This window comes from Protopterus annectens, chromosome 3.part1, assembly GCF_019279795.1.
Source record: "Protopterus annectens isolate FY-2018-M chromosome 3.part1, PAN1.0, whole genome shotgun sequence".
Lineage (NCBI taxonomy): Eukaryota > Metazoa > Chordata > Ceratodontiformes > Protopteridae > Protopterus > Protopterus annectens.
In genome coordinates, this window is record NC_056732.1 from 1,708,383,669 (window position 1) to 1,708,409,316 (window position 25,648).

The 25,648-nt window shown below is 42.1% G+C and overlaps 1 protein-coding gene across 1 annotated transcript in view; it reads right to left on the reverse strand.

Moving 5' to 3' along the window:
• ADCK5 (aarF domain containing kinase 5) overlaps positions 1 to 25,648 on the reverse strand; it is a 1,011,483-nt gene that overhangs the window by 18,637 nt on the left and 967,198 nt on the right. The window contains exon 14 of the mRNA XM_044067719.1: positions 11,642 to 11,758. Coding sequence (XP_043923654.1) covers positions 11,642 to 11,758 — 117 coding nt within the window. The remainder of the gene's footprint in view (positions 1 to 11,641; positions 11,759 to 25,648) is intronic.

The window sequence follows — 25,648 nt, forward strand, 5'->3', positions numbered from 1 at the left end:
AGTTGCTTTTAAAAAGGGATAGTTAAGTAGGGCATACAAAATATTGCACAATAGTTACAGGAATCAATTGGAGGACGTCAGAAAAGATTGAGAAGATAGATTAGATAAGCAATTCACAAAGAAACAATGAGAAGACATATGCATGGCTCCCATATATGAAACAAAATATAGAAGACTTAGGATTTTTGGCTAGAAGTATTTGCATACTTTTATACCCTAAGCAGGCTCCAAACAAATTTTCCGCAGGCAGAAGGCAAACATTGGAGGTGTAATAGGGAAGAGACAGGTACCTGAGAGCATATGTTGAGTGTAATGACTTGGCAGATTTAAAAAATTCCCTATACAGTGCTCTGCTTAGAATACTGGGTGAGTAAATGAATGTAACTAAGGAAATTATTTTGTTCTAAGCTGGGATACAGGATCTGAACTGCCTAGACATAGCAAGGAAAGAGGCAAGAGATAACAGTAAACTGCTATCATGTCTGTTCCTCAATCTCTCCAAAGCGTTTGACACTGTCTCCCACCCCAAGCTCCTTAAACTAACTTAACTCAACCTCTCCACATCCACTACTCTCTGCTCTTCTAGTTACCTTAACAACAGACTGCAATCTGTTAGATGGCAGTCCTCCTGCTCACCTTTCTTACCTATCCACACAGGTGTCTACCAAGGATCTATTCTAGGCCTCCTTCTCTTTAATATTTTTACTAACAATCTTTACTCCACCTGCTGCACCTCTTCACTGAGCCAGTATGCTGATGACGCTACTCTAATTACCCTCTCCAACAGCCCTACCAAACTTCACTCCCTCACACAGACTTCTTTTAACACCACTGAACATTGGTTAATCAACAACCAAATCATACTTAAAAGAAAACCAAGCTTCTTCATTTCCTTCCAAAATCTATGTCCAACCTTAAAACTTCCTTCAGTCTCTGAACCCTTGACAACACTCTTGACAACACTATCATTCATGTGGACTCTCATACCAAACTTCTAGCAATTACAATTGATGATCAACTGAAATTTGACCATCATATCCAACAATCCATCAAAAAAACAAATGAAAAACTCTGTTTTCTCTAAAGAAATAAATAAATTCTTATCCATTACTTCTATGACCTCACTTGCTCAAACCTACATCCTCCCCTGCCTACTCTACACTTCCCCCATATTTACCCACCTAAAAGCTAATATTTTAATGATACTTGAACAAACGTATAACCAGATAGCTACATTTGCCATAACTCCCCTTACAAATCCCATAACTGCATAGCCCTTAAACAACTGCAGTGGCTTGAATTCCCTCAACTACTTCAGTTTTCACAACTACAGATGACACATTCCCCTCTTTACAAACCTGAAAACTGTCCCTGTCTGTCCACTCTCCTATCCCTATACAAACCTTCTTGGTCTCCTCGTAGTGCTTGACACCCATAGACCCAATAAAACAATAGGTACACTACTTTATAAATGTTCCTTAGCTCTAACTTGGAACAAACTCCCAACAAATCTATGTGCTATCCAATCTCCAATCCATTTCAAAAGAGAACTGAAAAAACACCTTGCAAATACTCCTTCCTGCACCTGTCAACACCCTGCCTAACACATACTACCCCACAAAGCCAACTACAAATATTTTTTCTTCCTCACTTTACTGTCATATATCTTTATAAAATTAATGTTGTTGTTCCTTAGCTATGAAACTGAGCAACACATTACCTGAACCCCATTGCCTTCTACTCCTTACCAACCATAATCCCCACCACTCCTCTCTCTTACTACTGTTTTTGTTTACTCTCCTGACTCTGCTATGCATTCTCCCTGTCACTTTATTTTTACCTTTTTACTTTACACTGATTTTCTCCCTCTTCTACCAACTTGATCAAGTTATTTATATTTTGCTGGGTCATGTTTTATCTTCCTTATGATGTCCTATTGCAAATCCTCATTTTTCCAACTGTTCTTCATGCTAAATTTTATCATTTGTTTATTTACTTTATTTGCAGGAATATATGTAGTTATGTATTCATCACATTTTTTTTTTAATTTTCCATTATAGCCTGAATGTACTCATATTCTTTAATTGAATTTAACTTTGTCATTGCTATCTTTGTGTGTGGAGCTTTTCAGCTTGGGTCTCCAGTGAAAATGGGCCACCGGCCCAGTTGGACTAACCCAGTTAACAAAAGACAAATAAATAAACAAATAAATAAATTATGTTTAATTCTGGTGGCTACCAAAAACAGTTACTAGAACATGGAATTCAAAGCATAAACCAACTAAACTTGAAATGGTGAATACTGTAACGGAGATAAAAGAACAGGTCTAGAACAATATATGTGATATCCATCCCTCCATCCATCCAAAACCCCTTTTTCCCATTTTTGCACATGGGGTCAGGGTATCACTTCAACAGTGACAATCATCTAATGCCAAGGTTTACATCGATGGCTGGCTAGCCCTGCTGCTGTAGTTCTTCCACACCACACAAAAGCACACTCACATACTTAGTGTGCCCATTCCACCTACTTTATGTCTTTGGAATGCGGGTGAAAAATGAAGCACCTTGAAGAAACTCGTGTGAACACAGGGAGAACATGTAGACTCTGCACAGAAGGCACCCCAGCTGAGAATCGAACTGAGGAACCTCTTGCTGTGAGGCAACAAAGCTATCTACTGTGCCCATACGATGTTTATAAATGAGAATTTGCTAATATGGTTTGATTACTTTTGAAGACAGCTGAATATATCAACTTAAATCTCACATCTGCCTCGACATTTCCTGATTGCTGAGATAAATTTGCTTTTCTTCTGCTTGATGTACAGTGAATAATCATTTTCTACACTCTATAGTCTCCACTTTTTAATGCATTGCCTTCTGCCACAGTTTTGTTAAGATCAACTCTTTCTGTTATTATGACTGCATCTTTATAATAAAAATCTTGTCTGTTTTCTCATGATCAGATTTGCAGCATACACATAATGTGCCTTTTCAATTAACAAGTCCTGCTGTGGAATACCACTTCAGTTACTTATTTGTGCTCTCATAAAATTAATACAATCTGTTCCTCCAAGTTTCTCTGGTATAGCAGAAAACCTCAGGTTTTCTCTGCATGCTCTGACCTCTAACTCTATCATGCAGCCAGACCTTTCTTCATTTCAACTTCTGCTTTTTGCAGTTTTATCAGTTTATCTAAGTAGCCATTTAAAGTTTATTCTATTTTTTCCAGACTTTTGTTATTTGCATCAATATAATCCTTCAACTTTTCATTTTAATAATCTCTGTGCACATATGACTTGTTTTTCCAATAAATTATTGGAGGCCATCTGTTATACCAGAGCTGGAGCTTGACCTGCTTTTTACTAAACAGCTGTAGGATTCTTCCAAGTTAGTGTTTTCTCTTTACCTTTTCTAGCTGATTTTCTTTCAGCCTCTAAGTTTCTTATTTTGCTGGCATCCAGGCAGTGTGTGTACCAGCCAGTAACTGAATTTTACTAAGACAGAATTACTGTCCCTTATCTATCAGTTTCTTTTATCACACCAAGAGAAGTGAAATTAAGCTGCTGATCAGTGTGCACACATCTTGGAAAGCCCCCATTTGGGCAAGTTTCAGGAAACTGGAAAGGTTTTTGGCTGCAGCAGGTAAGAAAACCCCCTGATTTAATTCACCATTCTGCAGAAAGTTACCAATTTTACTTATATGGTTTTAAACATTAGCAATTTCTCATTAGTATTCTGGCTTTGAATGGCAAAACACTGAGGGTTGCAGTCATCTTTGTATGTGCCCTGTATATGCAAATGTATTTTTATCACAGTTAAATGAGGTATTCACAGTAAAGTAGTTTTAACTGTTGGGGAGAGAGGCTAGATGCTGTTTGTAGATGAAATAACTTACCTTCTTGTTGTCTAATCACTTACTGATTTGACTTTGCAGGACTATTGTGCATTTGTATGACATAAAATGTAATATCTATAAAGCCCATAAATTGGAATACTTATGGTTATTATTTGTGTGAAATGAAGCTGAAATTATATAGCAATCAACTGTCCTTGATTTTGCACAATGCTCCTGAGTTTGCCTCATGTTTTAGTTATTCATTTATTATGATGACCGGGGTAGGTGATGTCAGTTGAACCTTCTCAGTCACAAATCAGGCTCATACAGCACAGAATAGCAATAAAACAGACAACAGTACAAGTTATATGTCCAGTACTTACAACAGTACAATAACATATTAGCTATTGAAGAAATGGTTATTAACAATACAAGTTATGTGTTAGTATTTATAACAGTACAAGATACACTAACTGCCACCCAACATCAGCTTGACATTTAAATGAACACAGGGGCTAATGGTTTAAAACATCACTTCAGAAAACAAACAAGAAAATAGTTAAGTTGCCAGGCCTATACTGTATTGCCTGGCTGGAAATATTATGTAATGTTGAATTCTTCTGCAGACTGACACAGCTGCTAACCACTGCCTCTACAGGAATTACAGGATGATTCAGAGAGCGATTTCTTGAAAGGTTTGATAAATTCCTGGTTTTTGGATTCTGGAGGTAAGTGGTTCCAGACTACAGGTCCTAATCTTGAGAAAGCTCTTTCTCCCAGTATGGATTTGAATCCTGGGCAAGCAAGGGTGAACTTTATTTTGTGATCTTCTCAGTTCATATGCATTACTAAGAATTTTTGGTTAGTTCATCATAAAATTTGTGTTTTCCTGGCAAATATCTGATTGCAATAACTCAGTAGATGGTCATTTGAGTTTCACACTTTGTATATTTCAGAAAATGGATGGTAATGCAAAAACGTTCTTCTAGCAACACTTTTAACTATGTAAGAGCAAGATTTAAAAATCTCTCCTTGACTTTTGGGCTTTGTCACACATATCCTTTTGGCGTTGTCTCTAAATATTGTACTTAAAAGCTATTTTTTCTTCCTTTTTTTGTAAATACCAGTTATATAATGGGTACACAGCAAAGTGACTAGAACTGCTGAGTGGTAATTGTTTGTGGATGAAAGTAACTTACCCTTTTGTTTGTTCAGTTAACTACCTGACTTTGCACGACTACTGTGCATGTGTGTGAGGAGTTGGAATACCTGTGATTACTATTTGTGTGAAACAAATCTAAAATTTCATAGCTCTCAACTGTCAATGATTTCACAGAATGCTCCTAATTTTACCTCAGATTTTTTTATTTATTCCACTTAAAGTATAACAAGCACTTGAATTTCAAATTTTGTATCTTTCAGAAAATGCATGCTAATGCAAACACTGCTATTCTAGCAACACTCAATTATATAAGAGCAATATTTAATATATGTCACTGATTTTCAGCCTTTAAACCTTAGTTTTTTGGCTTTGTCCCTGATTCCTGCACTAAGAGATTGAGAGGTATTAATTTTTGTCACAATCAGATGAAATGAACATATAGTAAAGTAGCTATAACTGCTGGATGGTGAGGAGGACTCTGTTTCTGGATATGAATAAACTACCTTCTTGTCATTTTTTTCAATTTAGTTTGACTTTGTAGAATGAGTGAGCATTTGCATGAATTAAGTTGGAATATTTGGGCAACTCTATGTTTGTTCATAGGTTCATACTAGGCTATCTGCCCTAGGGCATTTATAAGCCTAGTCAGAGTGTGTTTGGCTTTCGCTACCCATTTTAAATTAATTTTGCTATGCCCTTTTTCGAGGTTAGTATACTGTGCCTCTGTCTAATGGTGACACTGAAGTGATACCCGGGGTAAACCTACGATCTCCCATCCACTCATCAAGATTCCTCTTGAACAGGGTCAATGAGGGACTCTGCCTAACCTGGACTGGGATTTTATTCCAGAGTGAAGGGAGCCTCTGGGTTATGAATCTGTCCCTCAAGCATGTCCTATTTATTTCAGTGCTGAGGTTCAAGTCTCTCGAGCACGTAGCTCAATGGGATTTTGGATTTTCTGAGGTGCAGCATGTCCATTAATTCCGGGTTGGACATGGCTTTATACGTCAGGCACAGATCGCCTCTGAGCAGGCGGTATGCCACTGAGTAGAGCTGAAGTTTCTTTAGCCGGGCAGCATATGGCATCTGTTTGAGCCCTTTGATCCTCTTGGTGAGGTACTTTTGGGGTCTTTCCAGTTGCTGCAGGTGTCTGGTAAAGTACATCCCAAAAGGGGCATTGTACTCAATTATGGGCCTGATGAGGGATGAGTAAAGAGGCACGATGACCTCCCCTGATCTAGATGTGAATCCTTTCATGATTAGGTGGGCTATATAAAATGTTTTTCTAACCACTTTGGCCACGTGGTTGTCAAATGAGAGATTGCTATCAACTTGGGTCCCCAGGTCTCTAATTACTTCTTCCATACTTAATGGATTACCACCTATGTGGTAATTTGTGGGCACTTTGTTTTTGCCAAAGGGGATGACTATACACTTTTTGGTGTTTAGCTTGAGGCCATGGCTCTGGCACCAGTTGTCTGTTTCTATTAGGCCCTTTTGGAGGATGCTTGTGTCGGCTGGAGAGTCGATTATGGCACCCAGTTTGCAGTCATCTGGAACCTGGTCAGCCACAGTCCTTCCATGTTGGCCTGTACCTCCGAGAAATATATACCGAACAAGAGAGGTCCCAGGACTGAGCCTTGTTGGACACCACTTGTAACTGGTTTGGAGTCTGACATGGCTCCAGCAATTCTAACCATGTGGGTTCTGTCTTTGAGCCAGTTTGCAACCCATCTAGTGACATAGGGGTTTATATTTAAGCTGGTGAGCTTATCTATAATGCCAGAGTGGGGTACTGTATCGAAGGCTTTTGCGAGGTCCAGGTAGGCTGTGTGGACCACCTTCCCCTTGTCAATGGCCTTGGTGACTGTTTCAAAGAAATCGACTAGGTTTAAGAGGCAGGATCTGCCCTTAACAAAGCCGAACTGGGTAGGATCCAGTGTCTGTAGGTCCCCAATATCTTTATTTATGAGGTCCAGGATGATCCTTTCCATAGCTTTGCAGACCAAACTAGTCAGGCTTATGGGGTGATAGTTTCCAGGATCTGTTGAGGCACCACCTTTGTGGAGAGGGACCACTGTTGCTGTACGCCACTCTTTGGGTACATATCCTGTAGTAAGGCTGAGACTGAACAGTAGTTTTATGTTTGGGTTTAGCTCTTCTTGGAGTTCATGTAGGACGCAGCCTGGGACACAGTCTGGTCCCATTGATGCTGTGTTTTTTGCTTTGGAGAGGGCTGCTCTTACCTGAGCATCTGAGATGTCAGGGGGGCAAGCATACTGCTGGGATAGATATTTGCCCTTTTGGTGGGGAAGGGGGGGGGAGAAGTTTGCGCTGAACCTGTCAGCTAGGATGTTGGCAATGTCTGTGGGTTCGGTGTATTTTTTGTCATTTTGGACTAATTCTGAGCATATCTGGGAATTCCCACCCAGGTTCCTGACATAACTACAGAAAGCCTTGTGATTATCCTTAGTGTCCTGTGCAATTTTTCTCTCTAAGTTGGCCTTAGACGATTTTATGATTGCCCGTAGTTTTTTGCTAATACTGATCAGAGATGCCTTCCCTTTTTGGGATTTTGCTCTATCATGTAGTAGCTTCCTCCTTCTATTGTATAGTTTGTTTATGGCTGGGGTCTACCAGACAGGATGTCTGCCTTTGGAGGATTGGGTCTTGGTTTTATTTGGGATTACATGATCCATGCATTCCTGAAGGTGTTCACAGAATGTGTTTATAAAGGAGTCTGCGGTCTGGGCCGTATTTTCCACAGGCCCGGGGGCTTTAAAGGATTCCACCTCAATTTTGAGGAGTGTGAAATTTGCTTTAGAGAAGTTTTTCACTGTGGTTTTCTGGGCAGGGGGTGGGGTCAGGATGTGAATACCCAGTGAGATTAGTTTATGGTCTGATCTTACCAGTGAGGGATACACTTCTGGTCTGGAGCATAGAGTCCCCATGTTGGTGATGATCAGGTCCAGTATGTTTTCCCCTCTTGTGGGAGTGGTAACAAGTTGTTCCATAGCATTTGAGTTTATAAATTCTAGGAACCTTTGGGCTAGGGTGTTGGAGCTAGAGTAATGCTCCCAGTCTATGTTTGGGTAGTTGAAGTCACTCAATATAATGGTGTTTGGAGAGACCTTCATATTTTCCAGTGTTCTCAGGAAGGCCGAGTGGGGTTCCTGGGTTTGGGAGGGTGGTCTGTAGCAGGCTATAAACTGGAAGGCAGTTTTACCCACTGTTAGTTGCACATGGATAGTCTCTGATGCTTTGTGCTGTGCCACCAACCTGGAGGTGTGGGTATCTTTGACGAATATTGATACTCCCTCCTTTGTGGTTCGGTCCAAGTTTTGGGGCCGAAAAGCATGGTATGAGGTATAACCTGGTAGTGCTGGGGTGCTCTCGGAAGCCTTGAACCAGGTTTCTGTTACTGCACAGACATCGATGTTCTCCATGCTAAGGAGAGGTTTGAGTGCGTGCATCTTGAGGTTTAGACTTCTGTCGTTGAGTAGCATTACTCTTAGCTTTTTATCCCTTGTGATACCTACGGAGGTGGGTTTGTCTTTTGAGCCTTGCCTAAAAAAGGCACTATGGGGCTGGCAAGAGCCTTTGCCAATACCCGGAAGCCCAGGGGTGACAGGTGCAAGCCATCCCTAGCGAAGCATCGTGGCTTGTCGGACCATGTCATCCTAGGCTGACAGGCATTGGATCCCCTTTGAATGACACCAATACTTAAGCCAATTGTTGAAATTGATCATCTTGTCTTCATATTGTGGCATCATTCTTGGTGAGGGTAAGATGCTACTCAAGGTCAGGGTCATACCGGCCTGGGCTACATGCTCAGAGAGCTCCTCTATGTCTCTTTTCATGTAGTCCAGGGAGGTACATCTCAAGTCATTCACACCAGCATGGACAATGACCGAGTCATATTTGTACTTGCCTTGGAGTGACCTGAGTGCTTGTGTTATGTGGCGGATCCTAGCGCCCGACAGGCAGCTCACCATGACCTTCTCCTTGTTCAGCCTGGTGAGCGGGACGTCAGTGTGCCTGACGATAGAGTCACCTATTACAAGTGTATCAGGTGTGTTGTTTAGCCTTAAGAGCTGTGACTGTTTGGCACACTAGCTTTGTGAGCTATGTGTTGCACGTGTTTTGTTTTGGGGTAGTGGTTGCTTGGGCGTCTGCTTTGGAGGTCTCTGCTGCTTAGGCAGATTTTTATTTAGAGCCTCCGAGTATGTTTTTGTGTGTTTATGTGTTTGGTTTGCTGTTGTGGTAGGTCTATGTGAGACTGGAATTGTAGTGAGTGTGGTTTCCTTCTCCTCCTGACTGGTTACACCAGTACTGAGTTGAGAGATCTTAGCCTCCAGTTTGGCTATATGGTTGCATCTCTCACATATGTTGGAATTTGTTGGGAGGAGGAGGGGGTTGTCTGTGTACATGAGGCAGTTGTAACATTGCCTCAAGATTCCCAGATTCACCAGCTGGACCGGAGAGGAGATTGACAACTGACCTTTGGACATGCTAGAATAGTATTGGGAATTCCTTTATAATTGAAAAAAGGGGCCAATGGGGAACAAGGTACTCAAGGGGAGTTTGTGAGGGTGTAGTGCTTTTAATTTTTAGTGCTGACTTATATAATTGCTTTAGTGAGCAAGTGCCAGGCTTTAGAGTAGGAATAGGGTGTTTATTATGAGAACTAGATCATTTCTAAGGGAAAAAGTGAAGAGCAGACTTTATGGAGCCGAGAATGGTATAAACCCAATTAAGTGGTGCTGCCCAATGCTGCGCTATGCACAAAATCATGTAAAGCCACGCTAAAGCGGGTTTTATACAGGGGGACTTGAAAGAGCTAGAAATTGGCCCAAAACGGCCAATAGACTACCACTACAGTTTAGTGGTATGGAATAGTGGTATGGAATAGTTTGTATGGAAAGAATTTTGAAATGCACTAGTCACTGTGTTCATAATTGTTTATTGTTATCAAACTCAAGCACTTGAGGTGTGGTGTACACAGTAAACACTGGGGTTATAATTGATGGCTGACCTTGCTGTCGTGATCACGTTAAACAGTAATTAGCCCGTGTTTGAGAACTACTGTGTATTTGTGTAAATTACCTGTAATAGTTTATTCTGGCCATTTTTTATCACAGTTGAACATAGAGGATTATAACGGTGTCTCTATCATAACCAACATATGTGTCTGAGACATGGATACCAAGAAATTCATCTCAGCAGCAAAGCTCAAGAGGTGAATTTTGTCATTCACATGAAGACAGATTCATTACTCAGCATTTCCCTCACTCCTCCGGTACAGACTCAACCTCCAGAAAAAGCAGTGTGATATGCTATCTTCATTCAAATGGTAACTGGTAATTGAGCTGGAGATTCGTAAAGTCACCTCGGGCTTGACTGGCCTAGCCCTCCTTGAGCGGGGATGTACAGTTGCAGGATTCATATGATAATAAGGGTTATGATCAGTGAGATCTGATCCTAATTCTTTGTAGTGCATGGAGCTTTATCTGCTCCATGTACTACTAATTACAGAAAAAGTGCAGAGGGAAACATGCTTTACTGGCTTGTAACACCTTTGAAAACTGGTGAAATGGTAATATCAGACAGCAGGCAGAAACCAAGTTTTACTCTGAAAATATGAACGGCTTTAAATACTGTTAGATACTTCATTCCGCCTCAGCTTTGTAAGTGTGGCAGAGTGAAGTATTCTGCTGTTCTTTGACAGCCATCACTGTCGGGTATTAATTCCTAGTGGGAAACCTAATCTTTACAGCACTTCAGGGTACCTAACAAATACTTATTATGCAGTTTCTGACATTAGAAAAGTGCTTGACAAGCTTGTCTTTTCCATGCTTTGGAGTATAATTATAGCATTCCATGCATCACATATTTATAAGCATTCAAGTAGCAACAATAGATAGGTACTGACGGCTTTATAACAACAGCATTTCAAATGGTTTTTCAAAACAATCCAAAGAAAGTGTGCATTTATGGGTGGTCCAAAATTAAATATTTATAAGTACTACTTCTGTCTTGCATATTAACCTTATACCCTTAACATTCACAGAATCATTAATATTCCAACCTGCCTGAGTCAGTCATCATTATTAAAATAACATCAACAAACAACATCGTCATTTGCCGGATTCTCATGTATATCCTCATATCCTAGATTGTACAATAAATCCTGCCTATGGTTTCAAATATATTGTTATGCTAAGAGAAGGGGGGAAGTGGGCATCCCTGCCTATTCTTATGATTTGTATGTACCCTGTAGCAATGTAAGTCTCTAGTTCTGTGCAACTAAGCCCAAACAATGTATGTTAACTCTCCTCATGTTGTAAATATGTTCTCAAACAAATTATTTTATTTTAATTTCTTTTTTCTGAGTTTGTTCTTCTGGGCTAAGTCTAAAAAGTTTCCCATAAAATAAAAGCATGGCAGCTGGCACAGAAAGTTAAGGCTGTGAGTTACAGTTCTTGTGGTACAGGGTTTGATTCCATCAGGCCAACTTCACCTACTGCGTGACCTTGACATTTGAAGTCACTTGTGCATTTTATTGGGTAGTTATTCCAAATAAACCCCACACATACCACCAGATTTCCCATTTCAGTTACGGTGTAGTTACTTCTTACTCACCTCAAAGCAATTTCAAACAGCATCCCTTCCCACATAATTGTCAGCCAACGGAAAATGCTGATACTCTGAAATCCCTTCAGTTTCTCACTCTGAATTCTGCTCCAGCCTCTTACAGCGCTACAAAAAATAATATTATTTAATGATAAGACAATGTTTACATTAAGACAGATGTTTCTATATACAGAAAGAGACAGGAAACAGTTAATTCTGCTCTGAAATTATATTTTCTGACCATACAACATTTATATACAGCTATTTCTGTTCCACTCAACAATACAAGTTTCTGAGAAGACACCACAACATTCAATGAAAACCACAACAACATGTTAATATACATTTACTTTTTATATAAATGCGATGTAGCACAGTGCTTTTAAGTACACCAGACAGCTGCAAATTGGAAATCTAGATTTAAATTGCAATTACCTTCAAGCACACTCAGCAGGGTTTGTATATTAGAAAACCGTACTCATCTGAACAAGGCAGCTTCCTTGACTCCTCAAATAAGTAAGCATGCTCATTCACAACTTTGTCTGCCCTTGTAAGTTTGAGCACATGTGCAAATCATAAAATGAATTATATCTGTAGTCTAGTAAGCCACTTGTAAGCATAAAAGAGAAAAGCATCTTGTTACATTGTAAACTTTCAAGAAAAACAAGGTTAAGTGGACCCCACCCATGCTTTTGCCGAGTGCCTTCTGCATGCACAACCAGCAGTATCCAGTACTGAAACACTCATTTTAAAGGAATACCTACCCCAGTGTTTAATCGGTATCAGTTTATTGCTGCAAATGATATGAAAATAGGAGGAAAACATCTTTTTAGGTTTGTCAGTGGCATTCTGTTGACAGCAATGTTCCTGCTTGCTCTTCCAGCTCAAACTAAATCTGCATAGCTTTACATGTCATTTTTTTTCAATGTGGTATGCATATATCACCATGCTACCAGATCAGCTAAGTAGTGTAACAAATAACCCCCCCCCCCCCAAACATTTCTTCTGAGCACCAGATGATGACTATCATTTCGAAATGGTAAGTACAACAGGCACCAAACACAATGTGAAGATTGTCGAGGGACAGAATCACTGACCACAGCACAGAAAGATTTAATTATTGACGTTTGTTTACCGGAAAGTCTGACTGGCTCACAAGAGCCCATTTTCAGCGGTGGCCTGAGGACAAAAGCTCCATTTAACAGAGAAAAAAAACATTTCAAACACATTACATAAGAAACCGTTGAAAATTATACATTTCAAAAATAATCAATATTGTAAGGCATACAGCTATACTAAAAATGTGTTACAAAGAGAACAATGAGAAAAAGAAAAGTAAAACACTACATGCGATTCTGGAGAGCATCCTTTTGGCAATTCATAATAGTAATAAGCGAAAGTCATATGTTTAGTTTAACTGCAACTACAAAGTGATGCAGAGATTAGGACAGACTGGTACAAATGGGGAGGAGGTGATAGGAAGAGGTTATGTAAAGTGCTAGAGAGGGTAGGAGAGCCAGGTGAAGATGAGGAAGTGGAAATGAGTAGAGAATCTGTACAGATAGTGGTGGAGAAATTGGAAAAACAGATGAGATTCATTTTTCAGTGGGGGGGTATAAAATGCACAAAACCATAAGTTTGCTAGGTGGTCCTTCAGAAAATGCATGAACTAAGGATGGCAGGTTACAGTTCTAATAGCCTTTGGAATATAATTCAATTTTTTGGTAACAGAGTAGCAGTAAAGGCTATTTTGCAATTACTTTTTCAGGTTTATAGATGGTGAGAAGTTGTTTACCATTAGAACGAAGGGGGTCTGCTTGGATCATAAGAAGTAAGAATACAGCTTAGTGCAGGACAGGTTTGGGGTTTATAAATGATGTTTTGGACAGTAGTCAGTTGCACAAAGTCCAGGCAGTGGGATAGTTCAAGGCAGTTCAAACTTTTAAAGGCCTTGCACTGATGTGTACAATACTGTTTATTTGCAGCAAATTTAGCAACTTTGTTGTAGCATATTTCAAGTCTAGTTTAAACAGATCCCTGCAAGTTGGTAAGGATAGTGGCACCATATATAGTAAAGAAAGGAGGTAAGTGGTTGCTAGGGTGGTTTTAGCAGAGTTAGTAAGAACATTTTTATGTCTATAAAGCATGCCAAGTTTCTGGTGAGATATGTTTTATATTATTTTGAATGTGGAGTTCAAATCTGAGATTGTCATCAATTGTCACACCAGTTTTGTACGAGATACAACTTGTATCTCTGTATTGTTAAATGAGAAGACTTTAAAGCTGAATCTGTCCTTCAGGTGTGTTTTAGGGAACAAAAGGAGTAGTCTTGTTTTTTTGGGGAGTTGAATAATAAATGTGCATTGTGTAGTCAGTTTTCAACAGAGATGAAGGCTTCTTATGTGATTTCAAGATGTGCAAGAGTGTCAGATGAGCATATTAGTTGTGAATCGTCAGCCTATACTATATGAGTGATGCTTGCCTAAAAAAAGGTACAAAGGTCATTAATGAACATGTTAAAGGGAAGTGGATCACAAATTGAACCTTCGGTATTTCAAAGCTACACAGTTAAAGCTCCTATACACGGCATAAGCAGAAAACTATAATTCAAAATGCAAAGGGATGATGTTGAAACGGGGGGGGGGAAGCTCAAGAAATATGGAGATACTAGGAATTTGGATGCAGGCCTTTAAGGAAAACAATAATTATACAAAATATTACATCCACAAAGGAGCAGAAAGTATTCTAAGAACTAAGCCAACACAGGAATTGAGAAAGGAGATTCTGCCAATAGGGATGACTGCAATTAGGGATACAGACAATAGGCAAGAAGAATTTATTGGAGAAAACTGGCAAAGAGACCAAGGTATTGGGAGAAAATAACTAGACAGGAAAGGTAATAGAATGAGAAAAGGTCAAGAATTTATTTGGACTGCAGGTTAGAGAATGGTATCAATCCTTGACAAGGAAAGCAGAGCATAGGCAAAGAGAAATAAATAGGTGGGTCCTGAATGAAAGACCAGCACTGGTAGAGTTTTTAATAGAATCTAGAACAGAAGCTGCCATTAAAAAATGAATAATTATTAAAGCATATAAAATATTGCATGATAAATATAGGAATCAATCAGAGGAGGTTAGAAAGGATTGGGAAGAGAGATTGGATAAGCAATTCACAAAGAAACAATGGGAGGAGATATGTATGTCTCCCAAATATGCAACAAAATCTAGAAGATTTAGGATTTTTGCTTGGAAATGTTTACATAGATATTTTTATACCCTAAGCAGACTCCAGAGAATTTTTCCTCAGGTAGACACCAAATGTTGGTGGTCTGATGGGGAAGAAAGAGGTAATTGGGAATATATTTTCTGGGAGTGCGGTGGGTTGGCAGACTTTAAGGATTCCCTCCGAGATACACTGTTGGAGATGATGGGTGGGTGGATTGGTGTGACGAGGGAGATGATTTTTTTGAGATATGATACAGAATCGTAATTGCCTGGACATGATAAGGCCTTTCTGTGTCTAATTATGGGGGTTGCTAAAAAAGCAATTGCTAGAAAATGAAAATCAAAATCTAAACCAACTATATTAGAAGTAGTGAATATAGCAACAGAGATAAAAACTGGAATTCAGATCTTTAGAAAAAGGGTAGGAGCAAACTACATAGGAAAAAATGGGAATTGTGGGAAAGTACAGTTGTGTACACAACATAAATGTAGATGCTCGAGTGTATTCACTGCTGCAGTCATCACACTTGGGTTATCCTGCCAGGAGTAGCCCTCAGCCGACCAGAATACCAGAGGCTTAGTATTTCTGTGTCATTTGCTGTTGCTCCAGGACTGATGTCAGGTTGTCAGTGGTATAACATCAGGCAGCCGACACCATTACATCAGCTGTTCTTGCCCCAACTGTCAGGAGCCCCCAAATAGGGAGCTACGTAATGGTGGAAGACCACCACCAGTAGAAAGTAAATACTAAAAATTCCCTGTAGAGTGGAAGAGAGAGAGAGAGAAGGGGGATGGAGGGTGGGAAACCAGGACTGCAACAGTAAATACACTCAAACACTACAATCTACATTTATGGTAAGTGTACACAACTGTACTACGTTTTTCATGTTTCATTGTTGCAGTCATCACATTTGGGTTGATTCCCAAAGCTGAAGAATGGGTGGAGGCAGTCAAGAAGACTAGGGGCTGGCTAGGATGCTATGCAAGATTGCAGTGGCAAAGCTTGCCCTGGATTTGGAGAAGATAGGCAGGTGGTAATGCTTAGTGAAGGTATGAACAGAAGTCCATGTTGCAGCCTCCAGGATGTCTCTGGTGGGGACCCCTCTGAGAAAAGTTGCAGAGGTGGAGGCTGCCCTGGTGGAATGCATTCTGACCCCCTTTGGGGGTGGTTTCCTGTGCTGTTTGTAGCAGAAATGGATGCAGTGTGCTATTCATTTGGATATTGTTTGGATATGGCCTTGCCCTCTGCCCCTGCAGTGAAGCTGACTAGCAATTAGTCAGTTTTTCTAAAAGATTTAGTCTTATCCAGATACAATTTGAGCTGTCTGTGCACATCTAGGGAGTGCAGAATCCTTTCCCCTTTGTTTTGTGAATTAGGGAAAAAGGTCGGCAAATTAATGGATTGGTTTAGAGCCACACTGGACACCACTTTAGGCATGAAGGATGGGTTAGTCCTGAGGGAAACCCTGTCAGCATGGAAAATGATGATGGGCTCTACAGCCATGAGTGCTTGTAGCTCCAAAACTCTTTTAGCTGAAGTGATGGCCAAAAGCAAAACTGTTTTCCAAGAGAGGAATTTTAACTCTGCTGAAGCTGCAGGTTCAAAAGGGGGTAGGGTGCACTTTTCCAATACAAAGATAAGGTCCCAAGCTGGGGGTAGGAGCTCTTCTGGGTGGTCTTAAGTTGTTAGCCTCTCTTAGGAACTGTTTGATGAGAGGGTGTGAGAAGAGAGGTGGCTCTGTGTTGTAATGAGCAGATATGGAAGAGGCATGAATTTTAATAGAAGAGAAGGATAGACCCTTGTGCAGTAGGTCTGCTAGGTAATCCAGGATGAGAGGTAGGGAGGGCTGTGCTGTTTTGGCACCCTTAGCCTGGATCCAGGTGCAAAGCCTTTTCTGCTTGTCAGCATAGGCTTTTCAAGTACTGGGGCATCTGTCCTCAAAAAAACAAACAAATCTTGCTATTTTCCTGCCTTACTAAGCTAGAAAAGTCCCGTTTCAGATACTTGCTCATACCTGGACTGTGTTTAAGCTTCTGTGTTGGCCAGACCTTACTTGGGCAAAAAGGAAGTTTTTGTTCAGCAGTGAGAGTGGGGAGCTCTGAACAGCCTACTTGTCCTTGGAGGAGTGGTTTCTGCCCAGAAACTGTAGTTTTATTGGCCATGTTGGGCTAATTTTTATCTCTTTATTCTTTCATAGCACAGTGGCGGTTAGCTAGGGTTAAACTATTCCCGGCTCCTTTGAGTCTGCTCTTCAGATTTTCCCTTAGCACTAGCCAGTTCTTCCAGATTTAGCACTCAAATCAGCGCTTTCGGACTAGCACTTGATCCAAAAAGAGAAAGAATCACAAACAACCTATAGTACTCGATCCCCTACAGTTTTTGTAGGGAACAGCCAAACTACTCTCCCCACCAGGTAAATAAGAATAAGTTCTGAAACTCTCTTAGGCATGAGCCAGCTCCCAGGGTATTCTCTTGTTCACCTGATGGATATGGGCATCCTGAGGCAATGTCGCAACTGCCTCATGTACACAGACAACCCTCTCCTCCTACCAAACAACACCAAAATCTGAGAGAGATCCACTTACATAGCCAAACTTGAGGCAAAGCTCTCTCCAGCCATGACTGGAGTTGACAGTCAGGAGGAGAAGGTACCAACCTGCAACACCCCACTCATTGCACATAGACCCACCAAACATGCAACTGCAAACCTCACACATAAATACACAAGGACATATTCGGAGGCTCTAAATAAAAATCTGCAAAAACAGCGGAGACCTCAAAAGCAGACATGCAAGCAACCTACACCCACTAACACACTGAAATCAACACATAACCTCCAAAACCAGTGTGCCAGACAACCACAGCCCTTAAGGCAAAACACCATACCTAATACACTTGTAATAGGTGACTCCATAGTCAGGCACACAGATGTCCCTCTCACCAGGCTGAACAAAGAGAAGGTCACCATCAGCTGCTTGTCGGGTGCCAGAATCCGCCACATTACCCACACACTCAGGTCACTCCATGACAAGTACAAATACGACTCTGTCATTGTCCATGTTGGTGTGAATGACCTGAGACATACCTCCCTGGACTACATGAAAAGAGACATAGAAGAGCTTGCTGATCATGTAACCAAGGCAGGTACAACCCTAGTCCTGAGTGGCATCTTACCCTCACCAAGAATGATACCTCAGTACAAGGAAAAAAATTATACATTTCAACAATTGGCTAAGTTTCTGGTGTCATTCAAAGGGGATCCAGTGTCTGTCTGCCTGGGTGACATGCTTGACAAGCCTCGATGCTTCGCCAGAGATGGCTTGCACCTGTCACTCCTGGGATTCAGGATACTGTCAAAGGCTCTTGCCACCCCCATAGTGCCTTTTCTAGGCAAGGCTCAAAAGACAAATCCACCAACGTAACAAGTACCAGCGACAAAAAACTGAGGGTCATGCTGCTCAATGCTAAGAGTTTAAACCTCAAAATGCACTCTCTCGAGGCACTCCTCAATATGGAGAGCATCAATATTTTTGCAGTAACGGAGACCTGGTTCAAGGCTCAAGAGAGCACCCCAGTGATGCCAGGCTGTACAACTCATATCACAAATTTCAGCCACAAAACCCGGAGTGAAATACAAAGGCAGGAGGCGTATCCATATTCATCAAGGATAATCACACCTCCAGACTGGTTGCAAAGTATGATGCCTCGGAGATCATCCAAGTGCAACTTACAATGGGCAAAACTGCAATTCAGATAGTAGCTTGCTACAGATCACCATCCCTGACCCAAGACACCCACTCCTTGTTCCTTGAGATACTGGAAAACATAAAGATCCAACCGAACACCCTTATACTGGGTGATTTCAATTACCCACACATTAACTGTGGAAACTAAGGAAGCACTAATACCTTTGCTCAGCGCTTCCTCGAATATATAAACTCAAATGCCCTGGACCAGCTTATTAGCACCCCCATGAGAGGTAACAATATACTGGACCTGGTTATCACCAACATGGGGGATAAATGCTCCACACCTGTGGTAAATTCCTTCATTGGCCAGATCAGACCATAAACTCATCATCCTAGATATCCACATACCACCCTCACCCTCTCCTAGGGAAACCACGGTAAAAACTTCTCCAAAGCAAACTTTATGCTACTCAAGACAGAGCTGGCAAATTCTGTTACTCCCACGCAGAATATAAATATATATGAAAATTGCTGTATCCTATACAAAAGCACTCTACAAGCACTTACACGAGTGCATGGATCATGTTCTCCCATTCCTCCAAAAAGAGAAAACCAGTCTGGTGGACCCCGGACATAAATAAGCTCTATAATAGAAGGAAGAAATTATCACAAAAAAGATTAAAAACCCAGGAATGGAAGGGATCCCTGACCAACCTTAGCAAAAAGCTAAGAACCCTCATCAAAACCTCTAAGGCGAACTTTGAAAGACAAAATTGCAACACCAAAGACAACCACAAGGCATTCTTTAGCTATGTCAAGAACCCAAACTGCGACACTCAGATCTGCTCTGAGCTACAGCATAATGGTTCAAAAGTCATGGAACCAACTTGATACCGCCAATATATTGGCAGATAGCTTCAGTATAAACTTTACCCCACCCTCACCACCTAGAGGGCCCATATCCATACCAGACTATTGTGCTGCCCCTGAAATCACAGACACCCATGTGAAAACAGCACTCTCCAAAGCAAAAAACACAGCATCCATGGCACCTGACAGCATCCCAGGCTGCATGATACATGAACTCCAAAATTAATTAATCCCGCACCTTAATACCATGTTTAACAACAGCCTCACCTCAGGCGCCCACAGAGTGCCGCACGGCAACAGTCATCCCACTCCACAAAGGAGGTGCCACCACTGACCCCGGGAACTACCACCCCATCAGCCTGACGAGCCTAGTCTGTAAGGTCATGGAGAGCGCATCATCATGGAACTCAAACAAAGACATCAGGAACCTACAAACTCTAGACCCTACCCAGTTTGGGTTCGTAAAGGGATGGTCATGTCTCCTCAAACTAGTTGACTTTTTTGAAAAGGTCACTGAGGCAACAGATTACGAGAAGGTGGTCCACACAGCATACCTTGATCTTGCCAAGGCCTTCGACACCATTCCCCACTCAGGAATTATAGACAAACTCACTAACCTAAACATAAACCCCTACGTAACAAGATGGGTTGTCAACTGGCTCACTGATAGAACCCATTCGGTGAGAATAGGGAACGCTAGATCAGACTCCAAACCTGTGACTACTGGAGTACCACAGGGCTCAGTATTGGGATCCCTCCTGTTCAACATCTACTTCTCTGAGGTACAAGCAAATATGGAGGGATTACGGCTAACAAAGTTTGCAGATGACTGCAAACTAGGTGCCATAATTGAGACTCCAACTGACGTAGACATCCTTCAGAGGGGTCTCACTGCTACAGATATGTGGTGCTAACATCATGGCCTCAAGTTAAATGCCAAAAAGTGCATTGTCATACCTTTTGGGAAAAAATAAGTACAAATGAATTACAACATAGGTGGCAGCCCACTTATCACAAAGGGTGTGATAAGAGACCTAGGGACACAGGTGGATAGTAACCTCTCCTTCGACAACCACATCACTAAAGTAGTTAGAAAATCCTTCTACATGGCTCATCTTATCACAAAGGGGTTTGCATCTAGGAATAAGGAAGTTATTGTCCCCCTCTACTCATCACTCATTAGACCCGTAATTGAATACAATGCCCCATTCGGGATGTACCTTACAAGACATCTTGCAACAACTGGAGAGGCCTCAAAAGTACCTCACAAAGAGGATAATGGGCCTTAAACACATGCCCTATGCCACGAGTTTAAAAAAACTCAAACTATACTCGGTCACGTACCAATTACTCAGAGGTGACCTATGCCTAACATACAAGGCTATGGCAAACCCCGAATTGCTGGAAATGCTCCACCTAAGGAAAACCCAATCCACCAGAGTTACACGCTCACGGGACATTAACCTGACAGCAACAATAAACAGGACTTGTTGGAGGGACAGATTTGTGTCCCAGAGACTCCCCTTGCTCTGGAATAGGGTCCCCATATATGTGAGGCAGAGCCCCTCACTACCGCTCTTCAAAAGAAATCTTGATGAGTGGATGGGAAACAGGAAATTCACCCCAGGAATAACGTCTGTGGCCCTGCTCGAGAGAGGCACAGGTAACTAAACCCCATGGGAAGCGAAAGCCGAAACATTTTGGCTAGGCTTAATTATGCCCTAGGGTCAATAGCCTAGTACTTACCTATGAATGTATAACATCTAGGACTTGTTTGCTTAGACTGGCAGCTTGAGGAGAGGTCAGGGAATAAGCCAGGCTGCCAGGTTGAGGGTCTGCAATTGGGGATGCATGAATTCTCCATCCTTTTGGGTCAGGAGTGTTGGGATCTGAGGTAGGTGCCATGGTGGCAGGGGTGACAGGGGTAACAGGCAGCAGTGGGTACCAGTGCTGGCATGGCCAGTCTGGGGCAATCAGGACTGCCCTGGGTTTTTCCTCCCTTATTTTGAGCAGTACCCTTGAAATGAGTGGTAGAGGGGGAAATGCATAGACCGAGAAGTTTACCCACTGGAAGGACAAAGCATCCATTTTCCAGGTCTTGCTGTGAGGTTCCCTGGTGCAGAAATTGATGAGCTGATGACTGGAGTGGGAGGCAAAGAGGTCCACCCTCAGGGTGCCCCATTTCTGGGTTACAAGGGTGAAGGTTCTGTGGTCTAGCTGCCACTCGTGTGGGTCTAGCAGGTTTCTGCTTAATTTGTCTGCCAGAGAGTTTAGGGAGCCTGGCAGGAATTATGCTAGCAAGTGAATCTGCATAGCTGAGGCCGTGTGCCAAAGGGTCATGGCAAGCCTGCAGAGAGGATAAGAGTGAGTCCCTCCCTGCTTATTGATATACCACATTACTGTGGTGTTGTCTGTTTTGATCAGTAGAAGCCCCAGGGAGAGTAGGGGTCTGAAAGCTGTCAGGGCATGCTAAACAGCTAGCAACTCTTTTTGGTTGATGTGCAGATGTATTTGATTTGGGCTCCAATGGCCCTGAATGCAGCTGCCGTCCAAGTGTGCTCCCCAAGCATAGTCTGATGCTTCTGTGGTGAGGGTCTGGGTGGCATGGGGTTGTGAGAAAGGAAGTCCCTTGTTGTGTTTGCATGCTGCTGCTCACTAAAGAAAATCTTTCCTTAGACAAGGTATCATTGGTATGACAGTTTCCAGGTCTTGAGAGTGTTGACACCAAAGGCTTTTTAGGTACTACTGTAGTTTCCTCATATGCAGTCTGGCATATGGAGTGAGTAGAATGCAGGAGGCCATGAACCCTAGAGCTTGCAGGATTTTCCTTGTGGATAACTGGGTTCTGGTGGCTAGCTGAGAGAAGTAGCCTGTCAGGTAGGCTTGTTTTTCTGGAGTAAGGAATGGCATCTGGGATGCTGTGTCCAGGCTTGCTCTCAGGAATACAACTTTTTGTGTGGGGACTAGCTTTGATTTCTTTTCGTTGATAGTATACCTAAGGGAGGTCAGTAGATCCTTTACAAAGGTAAGCTTTTCCTAACTGTCTTCCTGAATCAGGCAATTGTCTAAGTAAGGGTAAATTTGAATATTTCTTTGTCTGCAAAAAGCAATGGCTGGAGCCAGGCATTTTTTGAAAACTCTGGGAGCAGTGGATAAGCCAAAGGAAAGTGCAGAGAAATGAAAGTGCAAAGATCCTGCCCTGAACCGTAGACATTTCCTGCAAGAATCCCTGATTGGGATGTGTTGGTAGGCCTCTTAGGTCTAGGGTGGCTAACCAAGCATCCTTGGAAAGCATAGGAAGAAGCTGCTGGAGGGTGAGCATTTTGAATTTTGGTATCATCAGAAAGGTGTTTAGAATGGATAGATCTAGGATTGGGTGCCAGGTGCCCTCTTTTCTGGGTACCAGGAAAAGTCTGTAATAGAAACCTTAACCTATCTGGTCTGCAGGAACATGCTGAATTGCCCTCATGGAGAGCAGGGAATGGACTTGCTTTTTGGCCTCTGCCCACTGGTTTGGAGGAAGATCTGGGGACCCTTTTGGAGTTGGCAGAGTGTGGAAAAAAATTTGTATCCCTGGGACACTATGTTGAGGACCCATTGGTCATTGGTAATAGAGGCCCAGTTGTTTGCATGGAAGGAGAGTTTTCCTCCTAGGGGCACAAGCAGGTGGGCAGAGGTAAGGGGTGGAGGTGTGAAGTCATTGTGAGTTCTTACCATAAGGGGGTGGCTTAGCACTCCCTGTTTTTGAAGAGGAGTAACTCCATTGCTTAGATCTCTGCATTCCCTGGGACTGCTGCCTGGGGGTTCTATTTCCCTTGGGTCTGGGCTGAGCTGGCCTGGAGGGGGCCGGAAAGGACCAGTGCTTGGATGGGCAATGCCTTCTGAACCTCAGAGGCTGGACCTGTAAAAAGTCTTTAACTGTCTGCATAGATTTAGCTTTTTCTTCAATCTTTTTTAACACCTCTTCTGCCTTGGTGCCAAACAAATAGTCTTTGTTCAATGGAGCGTGCAATCATTTTGATTTAACATGGTCTGGCAAGGTCTGTTCCTTAAGCCAAGCATGCCTTAAGGACAGAACCAGTGACTGCTGCCCTGCAAGATGCTTCTAGGGCGTCAAAGGCCACATTGCAAGGTGTGTGTATTAACTTGGCTTGCAGAATGCATAAGCTCTTGTAATAAAGAAGTTATGTACAGACCATAACGTTCCATGTGAGTTGTTCCATCTCGCTTTCATTCTTCCATGATGAGTTTGGAGCCAATCCTCGGCTCCAACACGGCCGACTAGCAAGCTCAAAGTTCTCCAGTAGCTTGAGGCCCAACCCCTTATCCCAAAATGCACTGCCGGAATTACCTCAGATCTTGTTTGCTGCGTACCTTATAGAAGTACAATAATTATTCTGCCTAGGAATGTACACACACTAAAAAACCGGGATGAGGACAGCCTCCAGGTCAACTGCCAGCCAGGAGGGGGAAGGAGGGAGGGACGTGAGAATGAAGGCGAGATGGAACAACTCACATGGAACGTTATGGTGAGTACATAACTTCTTTATATGAAGTTGTTCAATCTCGCCATTCATGCTTCACTGATGGGTAGCGTCCCTAGCACCCTGACCTTGGGTGGCTCACAGAAGTACACTGTTTAGAACCATAGAACCAAATGAAGCCCTGTCCCTGGAGGCCTTATCCACTTTGTAATGAGTTATAAAAGTGTGAGGTTTAGACCATGTGGCTGCTGCACAGATGTTGTCCAAAGGTAAATTGGCTTGAAAGGCTGAAGAGGTAGAAACTGCTCTGGTTGAATGAGCCTTCACCTTACTAGACAAGGGCATGTTATGACAAGAATATGTGTAGGTGATACAATCCGACAGCCACTTAGACAGGGTTGTTTTGGTAACTGGTTTACCTTTCCTGGCCTCAGAAAAAGACACAAAGCGCTGATCTGATTTCCTAATGTCTTTTGTTCTGTCCAAATAAAATCTAAGTTGTCTATGAGCATCGAGTTTGTGCAACATATATTCCAATTTGTTGGTGTGATTAGGGAAGAAAATGGGCAACTCAATGATTTAATTAATGTTAATCTCAGAACATACATTAGGCAAAAAGGATGGATTTGTCCTGAGAGATACTCTATCAGCATGGAACACCATATAAGGGGGCTTGATGGATAGGGCTTGGAGCTCTGACACTCTGCGGGTTGAAGTGATGACTACTAGGAAGATAGTTTTCCACAATAGAAACTTTAGTTCACAAGATGATGCAGGCTCAAAAGGAGGAAGAATGATGCGAGATAACATAAAACTCAAATTCCAGGGAGAGTAAAGTGTCTTCACTGGAGGCCTCATGTGAAAAGAACCTTTTAGAAAAGCCTTAGACAATTGGTGAGCCATAATATTCAAACCATCGATTTCTAGATGGAAATTAGATATAGCAGCTAATTGCACTCACACCGTAGCAGCCGCTGCTCCTTTGTTGAAGATTTCTGTCAAGAATTGTAAAATAGAAGACAATGGCACTTGGTAAGGGTCAATGTTGTGGGAAAAGCCCAAATGGAAAATCTCTTCCACTTACTGCGATACAATTTTCTAGTGGAAGGTTTATGAGAAGCCAACAAAATTTGACTAGTATCACGGGAAAGATTATAAAGCCTGGCTATGCAGGGAATTGGAGCAGCCAAGCGGTTAGCTTCAGTGTCTACAAGGATGGATGAAGATCCCCTGACAGATGTGTCAACAAGTCTGGAACTGGGTCCAGGATCCATGGGTCTTCCAGAATGTGATGGTAAAGAAACGGAAACCAAATCTGCTGAGGCCAATGAGGGGCTATAAGGATGATCATTCATCCCAGCGACTTTGCTTTCTGTAAGAATTTGGGTATCAAGGGAATTGGTGGAAAGGTGTAGAGGAGACCCAGGGATCAATCGTGGACAAGAGCATCCCTCGGGGGGTATCAGGAGAATTGGTGGAAATGCATAGAGGAGACACGGGGGCCAATCGTGGACAAGAACATCCCTCGGGGAGTGATCTGGCATGGGAATCAGGGCAAAATAGCTTCTGCATTTGTTGTTGATATGACAGGCAAACAGGTCGCAGGAAGGCTGGCCACATTTGCAGAAGATCTTGTCCACAATCTCTTCTTTGAGGGACCATTCATGGGACAATAAAATTGTCCTGCTCAGTCTGTCCGTTATGACGTTGGATTTGCCCTGGATGTGCATTGCTAACAGAAAGCGCT